The sequence below is a fragment of the Psammomys obesus genome, unplaced genomic scaffold (genome assembly GCF_907164565.1).
Source record: "Psammomys obesus unplaced genomic scaffold, mPsaObe1.curated_primary_1811, whole genome shotgun sequence".
Classification (NCBI taxonomy): domain Eukaryota; kingdom Metazoa; phylum Chordata; class Mammalia; order Rodentia; family Muridae; genus Psammomys; species Psammomys obesus.
Genome location: NW_026585626.1, coordinates 14,724,919 through 14,742,695, shown reverse-complemented (window position 1 = coordinate 14,742,695; position 17,777 = coordinate 14,724,919). Strand labels below are relative to the sequence as shown.

Sequence of the window (17,777 nt, the reverse complement as noted above, 5' to 3'; positions counted from 1 at the left end):
AGGTAAGGCTGCTCCCCCCTCAGGGGGAAGTGATCAACGAGCAGGCCAATCAGATTATGTCAGAGGCAGTCCCTCTTCCCATTACTATGTAACCCACTTGGACACTGAACTGCCATGGGCTACACCTGTGCAGGGGTTCCAGGTCATCTCCACAAATAGTCCTTGGTTGGAGTATGATTTTCTGGGAAGTTCCCTGTGTTCAAATTATCTTGTTCTGTTGCTCTGCTTGTGGAGTTCCCGTCCCCTCCAGCTCTTACTATTTCCCACTTATTACATAAAATTCCATTCACTCTGCCCGACAGTTGGCCATCAGGCTCAGCATCTGCTTTGACAGTTTAAACTGCAGAAGCTTTCAGAGGCCCTCTGTGGCAGGTTTCAAGGTTGTTTCCTGTTTTCTTCTGGCTTTCAGAGGCCCTCTGTAGCAGGTTCCGAGGTTGTTTCCTATTTTCTTTTTCTTCTGATGTCCATCCTCTTTGCCTTTCAGGATGGGGATTGAACATTTTAGTTAGGGTCCTCTCTTTTGCTTAGTTTGTTTAGATGTACCGATTTTAGTGGGTTTATTCTATGTTGTATGTTTATATGAGTGAGTATATACCATGCGTGTCTTTTTGCTTCTGGGACAACTCACTCAGGATGATCCTTTCCAGGTCCCACCATTTACCTGCAAATTTCATGATTTCCTTATTTTTCATTGCTGAGTAATACTCCATTGTATAGATGTACCACAGTTTCTGCATCCATTCTTCAGTTGAGGGGCATCTGGGTTGTTTCCAGCTTCTGGCTATTACAAATAAAGCAGCTACAAACATGGTTGAGCAAATGTCCTTTTTGTGTACTTGTGCCTCTTTTGGGTATATGCCTAGGAGTGGTATGGCTGGATCTTGAGGAAGCGCTATTCCTAGTTGTCTGACACAGCACCAGATTGATTTCCAGAGTGGTTCTACAAGTTTACATTCCCACCAGCAGTGGAGAAGGGTTCCCCTTTCTCCACAACCTCTCCAGCATGTGTTGTCCCTTGAGTTTTTCATCTTGGCCATTCTGATGGGTGTAAGGTGAAATCTCAGGGTTGTTTTGATTTGCATTTCCCTAATGGCTAATGAGGTTGAGCATTTCTTTAAGTGCTTCTCTGCCATTCGATATTCCTCTACAGAGAATTCTCTCTTTAGCTCTGTTCCCCATTTTTTAAGTGGATTACTTGGTTTATTGCTTTTCAGCTTGTTTAGTTCTTTATATATATTGGATATGAGTCCTCTGTCAGATAAAGGGTTGGTGAAGATTCTTTCCCAATCTGTAGGCAGTCGCTTTGTTTTGATGACGGTGACCTTTGCTTTACAGAAGCTTTTCAATTTCATGAGGTCCCATTTATTGATTGTTGCTCTTAGAGTCTGTGCTGTTGGTGTTCTGTTCAGGAAGTTTTCTCCTATACCAATGAGTTCTAGGGTATTCCCCACTTTTTTTTCTAGCCGATTTAATGTGTCTGGTTTTATGTTGAGGTCTTTGATCCACTTGGACTTCAGTTGTGTGCAGGGTGATAAGTATGGATCCATTTTCATTTTTCTACATGTAGACATCCAGTTGGACTAGCACCATTTGTTGAAGATGCTATCTTTTTTCCATTGTATGGTTTTGGCATCTTTGTCAAAAATCAGGTGTCCGTAAGTGTGTGGGTTTATTTCTGGGTCTTCTGTTCGATTCCACTGATCCACCATTCTGTTTCTATGCCAGTACCATGCAGTTTTTATAACTGTTGCTCTATAGTACAGCTTGAGATCAGGGATGGAGATACATCCAGAAGATCTTTTATTGTAGAGGATTGTTTTAGCAATTCTCAGTTTCTTGTTATTCCATACGAAGTTGAGAAGTTTTCTTTCCAGGTCTGTAAAGAATTGTGTTGGCAATTTGATGGGAATTGCATTAAATCTGTAGATTGCTTTTGGTAAGATGGCCATTTTTACTATATTAATCCTGCCAAGCCATGAGCATGGGAGATCTTTCCATCTTCTCATATCTTCCTCTAATTCTTTCTTCAGAGACTTGAAATTTTTTTCATACAAGTCTTTGACTTGCTTGGTTAGGGTTACACCAAGGTACTTTATGTCATTTGTGGCTATTGTGAAGGGTGTTGTTTCTCTAATTTCTTTCTCAGCCCTTTTGTCTTTTGTATACAGGAGTGCTACTGATTTTTTTGAGTTAATTTTGTATCCGGCCACTTTGCTGAAGGTGTTTATCAGCTGTAGGAGTTCCCTGGTAGAGTTTTTGGGGTCACTCATATATACTATCATATCATCTGCAAATAGTGATAATTTGACTTCTTCCTTTCCCATCTGTATCCCCTTGATCTCCTTCAACTGTCTTATTGCTCTAGCAAGGACTTCCAGCACTATGTTGAAGAGATATGGAGAGAGTGGGCAGCCTTGTCTTGTCCCTGATTTTAGTGGGATTGCTTTAAGTTTCTCTCCGTTCAGTTTGATGTTGGCTATGGGCTTGCTGTATATCGCCTTTACTATATTTAGATATGTGTCTTGTATCCCTGATCTCTCCAATACTTTAAACACAAATGGATGTTAGATTTTGTCAAATGATTTTTCAGCATCTAGGGAGATTATCATCTGGATTTTTTCTTTCAGTTTGTTAATATGGTGGATCACATTGATGGATTTCCTTATATTGAACCACCTCTGCATACCTGGGATGAAGCCTATTTGGTCGTAGTGGATAATATCTTTGATGTGTTCTTGGATTCGGTTTGCAAGTATTTTGTTAAGTATTTTTGCATCAATGTTCATAAGGGAGATTGGCCTGAAATTCTCTTTCTTTGTTGAGTCTTTGTGAGGTTTAGGTACCAAGGTGACTGTGGCTTCATAGAATGAGTTTGGTAATGTTCCTTCTGTTTCTATTTTGTGGAATAGTTTGAAGAGAATTGGAGTTAGCTCTTCTTTGAAGGTCTGGTAGAATTCTGCGCTGAAGCCATCTGGTCCTGGGCTTTTTTTGGATGGGAGACTTTTGATGACTGCTTCTATTTCTTTGGGGGATATAGGACTATTTAGTTGATTTACCTGGTCCTGATTCAGCTTTGGTGAGTCAAATCGATCAAGAAAATTGTCCATTTCATTTAGATTTTCAAATTTTGTGGCATATAGACTTTTGAAGTAAGTCCTAATGATTGTTTGGATTTCCTCAGTGTCTGTAGTTATGTCCCCCCTTTCATTTCTGATTTTGTTGATTTGGGTGGTGTCTCTCTGCCTTTTAGTTAGCTTGGCTAAGGGTTTGTCGATCTTGTTGATTTTCTCAAAGAACCAGCTCTTGGTTTCATTGATTCTTTGAATTGTTTTATTTGTTTCTAATTGATTGATTTCAGCCCTGAGTTTGATTATTTCCAGCCGTCTACTCCTTTTTGGTGTGTCTGCTTCTTCTTTTTCTAGGGTTTTTAAGTGGGCCATTAAGTTGCTTGAATGAGCTGTGTCCAATTTCTTCTTGAAGGCACTTAGTGCTATGAACTTTCCTCTTAGCACTGCTTTCATTGTGTCCCACAAGTTTGGGTATGTTGTGTCTTCATTTTCATTGAGTTCTAGAAAGGCTTTAATTTCTTTCTTTAATTCTTCCCTGACCCAGCTGTCATTTAGTAACAAGTTGTTCAGTTTCCATGTGTGTGTAGGCTTTTTGCTATTTCTGTTATTGTTGAGGTCCAGCTTTATTCCATGATGATCAGACAAGATACAAGGGATTATTTCAGTCTTCTTGTATCTGTTGAGGCTTGCTTTGTGACCAACTATATGGTCTATTTTGGAGAAGGTTCCATGAGGTGCTGAGAGGGAGGTAAATTCTTTTGTGTTTGGGTGTAAAGTTCTGTAAATGTCTGTGAGGTCCATTTGATTCATGACCTTTGTTAGAGACATTGTTTCTTTGTTTAATTTCTGTTTTGTTGACCTGTCCTTTGTTGAGAGTGGGGTGTTGAAGTCTCCCACTATTAATGTGTGGGGATCTATTTGTTGTTTAAATTTTATCAATGTTTCTTTTACAAATGTGGGTGCTCTTGTATTTGGGGCATAGATGTTCAGGATTGTGATGTCTTCCTGGTGGAATTTTCCCTTGATGAGTATGAAGTGTCCTTCCTCATCTCTTTTGATTAATTTTGGTTGAAAGTCTATTTTATCAGATATTAGAATGGCTACTCCTGCTTGTTTCTTGGGTCCATTTGCTTAGAAAGTCATCTTCCAACCTTTTACCCTCAGGTAATGTCTATCTTTGTGTCTTAGGTGTGTTTCTTGTATGCAACAGATTGCTGGGTTTTGTTTACGTATCCATTCTGTTAATCTGCGTCTTTTTACTGGAGAGTTGAGTCCATTGATGTTGAGAGAGATTAATGATCAGTGGCTGTTAGATCCTTTGATTTTGATGTTGGCTGTGTTCATAAGGTTGTGTGCTTGGTTGCTTTTTGTTTTGCTGTAGTAAGGTTAATTATTTCTTGTGTTTTCTTGACAGAAGCTAATTTTCTTGGGTTGTATTTTCCCTTCCAGTGTCTTCTGTAATGCTGGATTTGTGTGTAGGTATTGTTGAAATTTGTTTTTGTCATTGAATATCTTGTTTTCTCCGTCTATGAGGACTGAGAGTTTTGCAGGGTATAGTAGCCTGGGTTGACATCTGTGTTCTCTTAGGGTCTGCATAATATCTGTCCAGGCCCTTCTGGCTTTCATAGTTTCTGTTGAAAAGTCAGGTGTGATTCTAATGGCTTTGCCATTATATGTTACTTGGCCTTTTTCCCTTGCAGCTTTTAATATTTTTTTCTTTGTTCTGTATACTTACTGTTTTGATTATTATGTGGCGGGAGGATTTTCTTTTCTGGTCAAATTTGTTGGGTGTTCTGTAGGCCTCATGTATCCTTATTGGCTTCTCCTTTAACTTGGGGAAATTTTCTTCAATGATTTTGTTGAAGATATTTTCTGGGCCTTGGAGAAGGGAGTCTTCTTTTTCCTCTATTCCTATTATTCTTAGGTTTTGTCTTTTCATATTGTCTTGGATTTCTTGGACAGTCTGTGTCAGGAATTTTTTGGATTTAACATTTTCTTTGACAGATACATCGATTTTTTCCATTGTATCTTCTACACCTGAGATTCTTTCTTCCATTTCTTGTATTCTGTTGGTTATGCTTACCTCTGTAGTTCCTGTTTTCTTCCCTAAATTCTTCCTCTCCATTATTTCCTCCATTTGTGTTTTCTTTAATTTTTCTAGTTCTAGCTTCAGGTCTTGAGTTGTTTTGTTTACTTCCTTCACCTGTCTGCTTGTATTTTCCTCTTTTTCTTTTAGTTCCTTCAACTCTGTCTCTTTTATTTCTTTCAGTGATTTAATTATTTCTTCTCTGAAGGCCACAAGCTGTTTGGCTGCATCTTCCTGTATTTCTTCAAGGATGGCCCTAATCTGCTTGTCTTTATCTTCCTCCATTTCTTTACGGATAGCCATGATCTGTTTAGTTTTATCTTCCTCTAATTCTTTACGTATTTTATTTGTTTCCTCTATTATCCTCTTCATCAACATAGATGTAAGGTCATCTTCTTGATTTTCTATTATGCTGCATTGTTCAGGGCTGTTTGCCCCTGGACGGCTGGGTTCTGGAGATGGCATATTGCTCTGTCTTTTGTTGGTTGAGCTTTTATGCTGACCTCTACCCATTGGGCTGATTTAGGTGTCGGCTGTTAGTTTCTGTGCTTCCTGGAGTCCTGAGGTAGGGAGTATCCCCTTGGCTGGCAGATGATTTTTCCTGAAGGAGTACTTCTCTGCTTTTTGGTTATGGTTACTGTATGGCCAGTGTTTCTCAGGAGTTGCCACTGCTCACCTCAGGTTTATAGCCCTGAGTAGTAGCTGTGGTCTATGTTAGGCAGGGGGGGATCTCTTCTTACCCATAGAAGTTCTCAAGACAGCTGCCCCACTGCTGGGTTTCTTGTTATAAATTTAGTGTGCTGCTGCTCACTAAATTTCCATGTACAGTCCTCTTGAAGAACCTGCTAATTCCCTAGCTGTGGGGTTTTCTCCCAACAGGGAAACTCAGTCTGTTATCCTGGGGCGCACAGTTCTGTCCGGGAAAGTGGGAGGTGCACTCAGAAAGTCTCTGGGCCAGAGGCTGATTGCTCCGCTCTGGACCTGGAGAATGTGCACCTAGGTTGATTTGGTACGTGGGGGCACTGCTCTGGTCTGGAGGCTGGGTGCCTCACTCTGGACCAGAAGCTGTGTGTCTCTGTCTGGGATGGCAGCTGCAGGCACTGCTCTGGTCCAGATGCTGTGGGTGCAGCCCTCTCGAAGGACCAGGCATTCCCAGAGTTTTGACAGTCTAGCTAGGGATAACTGGTTGATCCTTGGCACAGTATCTGAGGGCTGCTGTAATGGCTCTCTGGCTTTTGTAGGTCTGAGGATGCAGCTGTGTGTCCCAGTGCCCTAGGGGAACTCAATAATGACGGCAGAGCACAGCACTCCTGCCTGCACTAGAGTCTGCGTGAGTCCAGGAAATGTTTTGGTGCTGGGTGTCCTAAGCGTTAGAGTTGCTGACCCCCTCCGCTGGGGGTTTCCTCCTGCCAGAGATACGCAGTCTGGTGCCCTGGTGCCCACAGTTCTATCTGAGGCGGCGATCAGGCGCACAGGCAGGGCTCCGTGCAGGCGCCTGTGTCCCAGCTTTGGGTCCGGGCTGGCTCTTGGGGCACCCGCGGAACCCGAGTCTTTTCCAGGGGATGACTGGGTAACCTGAGGTCGGTCCCAATTGTTTCCTGCTCCGTGGGGTTATCTCTCGACTGGGAAATCCAGTCTATGATGTTGTGGGCCTACAGTTCAGTCTGGGACTGTGACCAGATCACGCTGGCGTGTAGCTCTGGGCCTGCGACCAAGCGCCTGGTGGAACCGGGATCTCTTCCGCAGTTTAGCCAGGTGAGTTAAAGCTGATTGAATCCCCCACCATGGGGTATCCTCTCACCTGTGAAACACAATCCCTTGTGTTTTATGGCCGTGAGTTCTGATTACTGGTCACTGTGCCAATCCTGCTGTGCTGCTCCTCAGAATGAGAGTCCTCCCGGCACCGCCATCTTGCCCCGCCCCGGAACCCTGTTTTCTTAGGAAGGATGCAAGAATGTTGTCAACCTGTGAGTCACAACCCTTTGGGGGATTGGATATCAGATATCCTGCATATCAGATATTTATATTATGATTCATAACAGTAGCACAATTACAGTTATGACATAGCAATGAAATAATTTTGTAGTTTGGGGTCACTATAACATGAGGACCTATATTAAAGAGTCATAGCATTAGAAAGTTTTAAAACTGAAAGGGGACCCTAAGAAGTTACAAGCGCCAGAATGGATCTGCAAAGCACACTTAGAGTGTAGTCTCTCAAGGCAGGCTCTCCAAAGCAGAGAACTTGCAAGGCACTCTGGGAAGGCACCAGAGGCTTCAGACTGAAAGCAGGAAAAGAGAAGGAGTCCAGTGTGGGCTTCCCAAGAAGCTAAGTGAGAAGACAATGGGAATTAGCATCTTAAAGCCTTGATGAAAGGAAGAAAAAAAGGGCTGATTTCCAGAACAAAAAATAGATTATTCACTGTCAGGAGGAACAATAGAACAAGACACAGACAGCAATCTGGCACAGAACATCAAATTTTCTCAAAAACAAACAAACAAACAAAACCCACAAAAAACAAAACCACTCCCCCCCCCAAAAGAAAAGAAAAGAAAACAGTGTTCAAGGTACACTTGAAAAGGGCTGGAGCCAAGCTCTGTACCAGCAGATGAGCAGGGGGAGGGATGGGAGAAGAGTGACAGTCATCTCCAGGAACTGTTTTTTCAAGCCAAATACTGAGAATTCCAGTTCTGTTGTTTACAGCCTTGGAGGGAGGGGGCTGGAAGGAACAGAAGGAAGAAGGAGGGAAGAGAGAGGACCACAGAGTAAATAAAACAAGGCAGCACCTGTTTCCCTGGGAACCTCTACATGTTGTAACAGCAAGTGCAAGTGCTAGTCTGACACCTGGCACCGATGCACTCCAGAAAGACCACAGCTTGACCTCCTTGTTTCACTGGCTCCAGAGTCAATGTTGTTTGGTTAGTAATCAAGTCCTCAGGCTAGGCACTTCAAGAGATTCTCCATGCCAGGCTGGCTCAGTGGTTAACATCACTGGCTGCTCTTCAAGAGGACCTGGGTTCAATAATCAGCACCTACAAAGCAGCTCACAACCCTCTGTAACTGTTAGTTCAAGGTCCCACATCTAAGCTGCTTAGCCATCTGTGATGTCATCATTAGTTGACGCCCAAAGGGGCCCAGGATAAAAGGACCCTGCCTCTTACCTCTCTCTTTTGCTTTCTCTCTCTCTTTCTTTATCCTTTTTCTCTGTATGGCCGACCCCTCCCCTCCCCGCCCCATGGCTTACTCAGGCCCTAACTTTCTTCTGCTTCCCTTCCCTCAAATAAACTCTTTCATATAAAATCGGTTGTGTGCATGGCATTTTCATATAAATACTAGCAGTAACTCTATGGGATCTAGCATGGCCTTCTGGCTTCTGTGGGCATCAGGCATGCACATGGTACACACATACATGCAGGCAATACAGCCATACACAGAAAATAGTAATAGTAAATAACTAATAATAATAATAAATTAAAGATTCTCCAGGCCTCGTTGATTCTACTGTTGTCCTTCAGGACAGGAGGTGATGTGGTCGAGGCCAGATATGACAGTGGGATGAAATGGGGCTCTGCAGTAGTTCTACCATGATCCCTTGCGTCCTGGAAAGACTCAAATTTCTTGTATATAGTCAACATTTAAAACCTTAAAATTATGACTGCCACTGATGCTCACAGCTCACCCATCTCAGGAGTCAGTGTATGGATCAATGCATCCGTGGCTTGTGTCATCTCCTAACAATTCAACAAGGAAAGACAAAACGAAACAAATGCCATGGCAAAAAGCACAGCTCTCAGCTTGCAGAGAGTAAGAGATGGTTTGTTCCAGGGCTATTTTGAATGACCAGGGCCTGGGAAACCATATTTAGGTTACCTGAAAACCACGTTTCACCATGGAATCTGTTTCATGAAGTTTTTTTTAAAGCAAACAAAGTCATAATCAAGGCAAATTTAAAATACAATGGTAGGTGGGTACAGCAAGATAGGGGAAGCTTGTCTATAGGCCTATCTAAGGTGGGAGCAAATAGTTTGTTAAAAGATTCAAGGAGGTTTTCATCTATCCATCATAGGATGTTAGCTCTAACACCGAGGTAGTCAAAGAATGGCTGTTCTGGGAGATAAAGCTAGCTTAGGATAAGGTAATTAGCAGCACTCCAACTTCTCCAGAGTACTGAAGTTCTAATCAGCACAACTCTGCAGACACAGCTTTCTTTTAGGAGTGCTCATGCACACAAACCAAAACGGTAACAAAATAATCTAATTCATGAAACAGACACATTATTCCCTCTTTACAGAGGCACAGGAAGGGAAGGAGGGTGGTCATTTGTTCCTGGCCTGGGGGAGAACCCAGGCTCTAACCTAGATGTAGATTCTTGGTTAAGAAGATGTAGGTAGACATAGAAGCCAACCATGGGGTTCACCTTACCTTAGTGAAGGTCAGGCAGTCTTTATCTTGGTCTCTGTCCTTCATCTCAAAATCATAAAGTGCTTTGCCTTGGGGCAGAGCCTGCGGCAGGGGCCTGACACACTGGATATAGCTGGCTGGGAGGAAGCCGTGAGTGCCCTGCAGCTCCCCGTGGTACCAGTTCTCATCTACCTTGCGCCGCAGGATGATGACATCCCCTTTGTTGAACTTGAGATCACCAGGTTCTTTCCCCTCATAGCTGTAGAGGGCCTTGGCATAAGGAAGCTGGGACAGATTCTGCAAACAGAAAATAACAGGAGATTACTAGGAATGACCTCCGTAGCACCCAAGAAATTTGCCCTTGGAATCATGGTATTTGTGTGTCTTATGTATAAACAACATTCTGAGACTGAAAATTCTCTAAAGGAATGTCTATCAGCAGAACATATGAGTTCTCTGACCTCAGAAAGATAAGACAGTCCCTACAATAGCAAACTTCTCAATCCTATACACAAGCGCCAACTGTAGCCCAGCTTTCTACAGACACCACTTCACTGCGCTGAAAAGGCTCTGAAGGAAGCAATGAATTATTTGTCAGAGATAAGGAATACAGGCACCTGAGGGAATAACTGGCTCAAAGAAAGTTGAGCAGCCACTCACTACTGTGTGACTCTCCCTCTCTACGGATTAGTGGCACACACTCACCCAGGTCAGGGGGGCACAGATGCCTGGCAGAGAAATTCAGAGGCTACTCCTAGTCCTGGTCACACACCGGTCACACACCTCCTCATCCCCTCAAGCCATTCAAGCTTTTGATTCACACAACAATCTGGTCCTGGGGAAGGAGAATTCCAACCCTGGTCATGGACAGTCAGGAGGTGTTTTGTCACCCTGTCAATGTTAGTGAACCTTTCTAAATGGCATCTGCTACTGTGGTCTCAAACAGCAGACAGAGTTACAGCCCAAACAACATTTTTGGCACCCTTTTCATGACATCAAGGAGTCTCTTAGTCCTAAATGGACTGGACATTACTGTCCACTCCCTATACTTTTCTAATTGGTCCTGACTCATAAATTCTGGTCAGCTATACAAGTGTCTCTTGGTTTTCTTTCCTGGTAGTCCACACTTGTTCAATGATCCATTCTGTGTCCGAGGAAAGCCTTGTCATTGTCCCTGAGTCAATGTCCAGCAATTCCCTACTAGAAGTGGCATTTTTCTCACAAGAGCCGCCTGAGCCAAGGGTTCTGTAGTATTTAAATCAATCAATAGTAGTATAAAACTCAAAGCAGCAGTACATCAAAAAGTCTTTGTAGGGGGTTTAATAGCACACTGAAAATCAATCATTCCACATTTATGTCTCAGAGATGTCTGATGACAGCATTTAAGAGAAACCTGCTGGCAGACTGACAAACAACCCCCACTAGCCAATTAAATAGTAACACCAGAGAACTTTTCATTACAGAACTCATTCTGCATAGGTTTGTGCTGTAAGTACAATAGACTGTAACAGGCCCAGACTTTAAAGAGCGCAAGAGAAAGGCAATTTGCAATCCAATACTTTGCTTAGAAAAGACTAAAGAGGTGGCTGGCTGTGTGCCATCAGAAAAACCCCAGGACCATACAATGGTCAGCCAGTCCCTGGCCCACTGCTTTCCCACTAGAGACAACTTTTCTGAAGATACTTTTGGTTGTCACAACTGGAAGAGGTGCTGTAGCATCTAATGTGCAGAGCTAGGGATGCTGCCAGGCACCCCTCAATTCATAGCACATTCCCCAGTAGCCACAAATTTACCAGGCACCCCTCAATTCATAGCACATTCCCCAATAGCCTCAAATTTACCAATCCCCAAACTCCACTATCTAATTTATAAAAAGATTATGCTTCTTCTTTTTCAACTCAGCTTACCACCACATTAAAAATCAAATACAGTATATTTTTCATGACAGGAATATTTTCACTATTGACTATATGGCAGCACTTAGTATTCCACTCAGGAAAGAGGTTTCAAGTGGCAGTAAGAAAAATAACATGTTCTTATCCTCAAAAAGCACCTCCACTATGTACCCAAAGGAAAACTTCCCTTGACATAGACTGGCAGTGTGTGCCCTTGAGAGACCAAATAGTTGAAAATTGTTCTTTTTAGGTGTAAGTTTGGGGTTTGGAGCAGAGGCCTGGGCAAATGACAGCCAGGTGTAAACATGTCCAGCCACCTAGGGAAAGGAACTAGCTTTACAGCATTCTTTTCCTGCCCACTAGAGATACAGTTGCTAGGAAACTGGCCTAGATGGCCAGGCCAGAACTGTTTGTGGTCTTGGAGCCTAAAGTAAACCAATCATTTCAAAAGTCAATTTCCCTTACCCAATCATGTAACACCAAGGCATATAACTCCCAGCTGTGTTTTTGTTTTTGTTTTTTTCCCCCCTTTAAAAATCTTGTTCCCCTAGACCACTGGGCTACACTCCTCCTCTTCAACCAGGGAGAATGTTGTGACCTGGGCTCAAGCTTGTAATAAAAGATTCTCATGTATTTGCAGAAGAGTCGATTCCTGGTGGTTTTTGGGGGTCTCACAAACTGGGCATAACACCCTCTCTTTGCTAGACTCAACTTCTCATTAAAAGTGTGTATGCTCAAAGCTGTAATCTTAGAGCCACAGCTCTGGAAGCTCTTCAGGAGCTTTTGCTACCATACATCACAGTGTGAGCAGGGTAGACCATGCCAAACTTGGACCATTGCTGTGTCCTCCAAAGATCTCATTTCAATGAGCTTGGAGCCCTGTCCCAGTTGTCCCTGCAAAGAAAGAACTGGGGTTTCTGTTCAGTTGCCATATACAGTTGCTCTCCCCTCTCCCACATCATCAGGTAAACCCCACTCTCTCCAACCTTGCCACTTTGAAAAAAGTCTCCACATTCCTGGCACTTCTGAGGACCCAACCCTCTCACCTGCAGCTAATAGATGCCCAAGTCCAGTAGACTTGGAGAGGGGCATGGGAGGAGATGAGGGAGGGAGGGTGGAGTTGGGAGGGAAAGATGGAGGGGGCTACAGCTGGGATACAAAATGAATAAACTGTAATTAAAATTAAAAAATAAAATTAAAATGCCCCATCTGCCATAGTTGGTGTGTGACTTCCTCTGGCCTCATCCCTTGAACCTGCTGAAGTGGTCCAGGAGCTTCAGTTCATTTGTAATCTGGCTTGGATTGACTTACTTCAACAGCTGAGATAACCCAATAGTGTCAACTCCTGGATTTCTCTAGACAGAAACCAGTTAAAGTACCATTCTCATCCACTATGGACAACCATGGCCTTGGATCACTCATGTGATCTAATGTCAGGGAAATAGGCAATTCCTAGGAGTCAGCTTGTCTTTAGGGTCTGGAGTGTAGACTACCACCAGGCCAGGGATCTACAAGTTACCCTCTTTCCAGTTCCTGAAAGGCATTAATCTTAGCCTCAGGAGACTCTGGTTTTTATTGATTCTCCACATGGCTGGCAGTCCCACACATATGTGGGCCACAGGCCACTCATTACCACTTGCCTCTGTGTGTCCCAGCTCTCAAATCTATTTGTACCTCTACTTCCATGCTGACCAGTAGATTTCATATCAATCTAGCCACTTGTTTGGAAGGTAGATCTTCTCCACATCCCATAGACTCTATCTGTCCCTTTAGCCCTACTTCCTACATTTCTCAGGCTGACCATGGAATCTTTATCCAACTCTGCCCATCCTTCCCTGAACCCCAGCCTTTCTCCACAGTGCTCACTAGTCTACTGCTGTACTCCTGGATCTTCCCCTACCTCTCCCTCCTTTAGTCTCAATGAACCATACCGTGTGTTAGCTGCACAGGTGTAAATCTGTGCCTACCCTGCAATTTCCAGTGGCTTTCACTGCTCCGGAGGGATCTAAACTTCCAGGCAGAGGAGCAAAGCCACATTTTTCTGGCCATGGCAGGTAACATGACAACTCCCAAAAAGGATGTGTGCTCATGAAATCTATGGGCTCTGCTGACACAGGTCTTCATGCCTCCTTTCCCTCCTAGATCCATAGCACTTGTTCTGGGCTCCTGTCTGCTGCAGTAACAGGGCTGTGCTATATTTACAGGACCTGAGAGAAGCCTGACAAACACTAAACGCCAGTTTTCCTTTTTCTGTACTACAAAGGGACTCAGGGTAATCCCAAGTCAAGGCTATGTCTCTGCTGCAGGGGAGGTCAGAGTCCACTCTGCTCCCCTTCTGACTGTCATTAGCACAAAACCCATAGAGACAATATAGGCACGGTTCTGAATAAAACACACTCTCTCTCTACCATGCACACATGTACACACACACACACACACACACACACACACACACAAGCACATGTATAACAGAAATAATGCTGACAGGAAGTTAGTTATACTGGGCTAGAAGAGCCAGAAACTGGTTCTCCCTGTTAAAAGATGCTCAAAAAACGGTGACTTACGGCACTTTCCAGTCTTTGATCTTCAAAGCCCATTATAAGGTTAACTAATTAGTTCATGGATGGTTCTAGAGGAAGATGAGTATTACTGGGAACAGAGTGGAGATAAGACTCCTGCAAATCTCACTGTGACAACCCAGCGAGCTCCCAGGTTCCCACTGCTTGGGTTCCAATCAGAGCCATTTGCTTTCTTTCCAGAGACAACTTCTCTCAGAGGGAGGGCACTCCCCTTAGGAAGAATTGAGTTCAAACACTACCAGGAAGCCATCATTAAAGCATTAAGAAAAAGAAATAAAAGGGTAGGAAAAGAAGTGTATCTGGGAAGCCTACAGAATAGTTAACAGCAGCTACCCCACAAGGCATTAATAATAATTAAAACTCATAATGTCAATTTCATGGCTCATTACTCAGATGAGGCAAGCAGATCTTCCTCTGGGCTTAATGTCCTATCCCATAGAGACAAGGTTCTTACATATGCAGAGCAGCACTTTCGAGCTTCCAAGGAATCAAATTCAGCAGTTTGCTTTGACAAATGAGATTCTATTATACCCCCAACTCTGCAGGGTCTCACACACACCCCTGGGCTAAGGGGCCACCATGGCCTAAAACAAAGTGGTGAGCACTCATAGGTGGGTCTTACACCTACAGAGCCCCAGAAAATCAGAGTGAAACACACAAATCAAGAACTCCCCCACTTTTAGACCCCCATGAGTTCAGTGTCTTTCATGCTTGCTACTTAGGGTTTGTCAACCTATTAGCAATGGCTATGGGTCCCATCATTATAGACAAGTTGGTCCATATTTGTCCTTAATCTGTGGCCTGATATAGGTCACAGGATCAAGGCATTAGCGGATTGAATAACTATGAGAAAGTTATCAGAGTCAAAATGGAATTACTTTCATTAAGCCCTAGATAAAAGTAAGTATATAAATAAATGAAGCAAGCCAAACAGTTATTAAGGAGGGGTTCTTATGCATTCATGTCTGTTAACCAAAACAAAAGACTGCCAGAACCACAAATACTGCAGCCTTACACACACATACACTCACACACACTTTTGCAAGGAATTCTGCCCAGTTAATCTGTGTTCAACCTGCACCAGTGGTACTCTTGTTATTGATATTATTTTTTAATAAAGAACCAGTTCTTCACCAGAATCTAGCCAGATGAATCTGCCTGATCTCCCCTTCATGCACCCTTCCTCAAACCCCAGGTCTCGCCCAGACCTCACAACCAATACATCAGCCTAATCTGGCCAACCCTGCCTCAATCTCTAACCTTCCTCAAAGACTCTTTCTGACTGCCTACAACCTGCAGGCCCATTTCAGGCCACATCCATAGTCTTCACCCAGCTAGACCCTGCACATCTTTCTCCAGAATATAGCCAGATGAGTCCACATGATTCTCCCTGTACACATCCATATCAAACCCTAGATCTACCTCCATTTCAGGACAGGTATAAAATGCACATCCTACACACCAGCCCAGCCCACTGCATCTACCTGACTTCATCATACACAAGTTACATCTGACCTTTAGGCCTAATGCAACCTGTATAACCTGTGTTCTGCCCTGACCTACTCGGTCCATACCAGACACAGAGCTAACAACAAAAGTCCACATGCCCAGATATCACTACAAGTATATAAACAATATGAAACATCAAGGCAGTATCCCCCATCCAAAATCCACCAGTCCTGAAGAAATGTTCACTTACCTTGATAATGTTCCGGACACAGAATTTAAAAGAACAATCATAACTTCCCTAAATTATTCAAGGAGTTTAAAGACAACAAAACAGCTCAATAAATTAAAGAGAACAAACTCAAGAGAATGATGCCTGAGCAATGCGCAAGAAAATGTAAACATAGGCTGATCAAATAATAATAATAATAGAAGATTTGGAAATTACACGCAATAAAGAAATAGAAACACTGAAAAGTACTCAAGAGAAAATGAAGAAGAAAATGAAACAAAACAGACCAACTAGAAAGCCTAAAAGAAACCCTTACAAGTAGAATGAATCAAGCAAATGATAGTGTAACAGTGCTAACGATAAGGTAAAGGACGCAGAATAAATGAAGAATGAATAGGAACTAAAAATAAAACAGGAAAGAAACACAGAACAATTGTGAAACATCATGAAAAACCAAACCTTTAAACTATGGAAATATGAGGGGGAAAAATCCCAAGTCAGTGGCATAAACTAGATCATCAATAAAATCATAGAAAAAAAAACTCATTCAAAATAAAGAAGGACATACCAAACACAAATATAAGATGTGCACAGAGCACGAACAGACAGGAGCAGAAAAGAAACTCTCCAATAACAGCACATCATAGTTAAAACATTAAGTACAAAGAACAAAGAAAGAGGACTGAAAGCTAAAGCAAAAAACAAAACAAAACACATTACAAATACAGAAAAGTCCATCAGATTAACAACTGGTTTCTCAATGGAAAAGTTTGAAAGCCAGAAGAGCCTGGAGCAATGCATACGAAATCCTAAAAGGCCACAATGACCAACTGAGATTAATGTGCCCACCAAAACAATCTCCCATAGTTGAAGGAAATTCCTTCCCATGACATAAGCCACCTAAAGAAATTATACCCAATAAAGCAAACCTAAAGAAAATACAAGAAGTAATATGTTGGGGTGAAGACAGGAAAGAGCATGGCAGAGAAACTTAGTAAAAAAAACACACATAGCAAAAATTACTCAAAACAAAGTACCACTTAGAACACAAATAACAGCAATCTAATGATCCCAATCAACACACACCTTTCAATAAACTCTTTAAATATTAATGGCCCCATTTCTCCCACCAAAAGATGCTGGCTGACCAAATGAATCAAGAAACAAAAATTATCTATCTGTGCCTACAAGAAACACATCTTAGCTTTAAAGAAAGCACCACCTTATAGTGTAAGGATGTACAAAAGCACACAAAAGTACTCCAGTCAGAAGAGACATGGAATCAGGCAGGCATCACTATCTTAATAGCTAACAAAATAGTTCAAACTGAAACTAACCTGAGGAGATAAAGAAGGACACGTCAGTCTAATTAAAGGAACAGTTAATCAAGAACATTACTATCCTAAACATACATGCAACAAACTCTAGTGTACCCAATTCTGTTACAGGAGTATTTAAAGTAAATTAAGCATATAATTAAGAATTAAAGACATAGGTTAGTATCAACTCATTAATACTAGGTGAGTCTAATACCTCATCTTCTCCAATTGAGAGGCATTCAGGACAAGCATCTCTCTGTTCAGAGAAACATCAGAATAAAGTACATCATACATCAAACAGACGTAAGAATATCTATAGAATATTCCACTCCAACAAAAAAAGAATATATATTTTACTCAGCAGCTCATGAAGTCTCTCTAAAATAGAAAATATCCTGGAACACACACACACACACACACACACACACACACACACACACACACACAAATCTTAACAAATTCAGTAACACTGAAATAACTTCACGTATCCCACCTGACTCTAATGCAACAAAATTTAAAAGCAAATGTCTAGTAAGTATGCCAACTAATGAAGATTAGACTATTCATTACTGAATGTTAATGGTTAAAAAAAAAAAACAGGAATCAAGTAGGAAATTTTTAAAAATTTCCTTGAACTAAAAAGAAAGAAAGAAAGAAAGAAAGAAAGAAAGAAAGAAAGAAAGAAAGAAAGAAAGAAAGAAAATTCAGCACAGTAAAGGCAGTGCAAGGGAGAATTTATAACTTTAAGTG

The 17,777-nt window shown here is 42.2% G+C and overlaps 1 protein-coding gene across 1 annotated transcript in view; it reads right to left on the bottom strand.

Annotated features, from left to right (window-relative positions):
* Sh3rf3 (SH3 domain containing ring finger 3) overlaps window positions 1-17,777 on the bottom strand; it is a 314,216-nt gene that overhangs the window by 132,494 nt on the left and 163,945 nt on the right. The window contains exon 2 of the mRNA XM_055614838.1: window positions 9,578-9,853. Coding sequence (XP_055470813.1) covers window positions 9,578-9,853 — 276 coding nt within the window. The remainder of the gene's footprint in view (window positions 1-9,577; window positions 9,854-17,777) is intronic.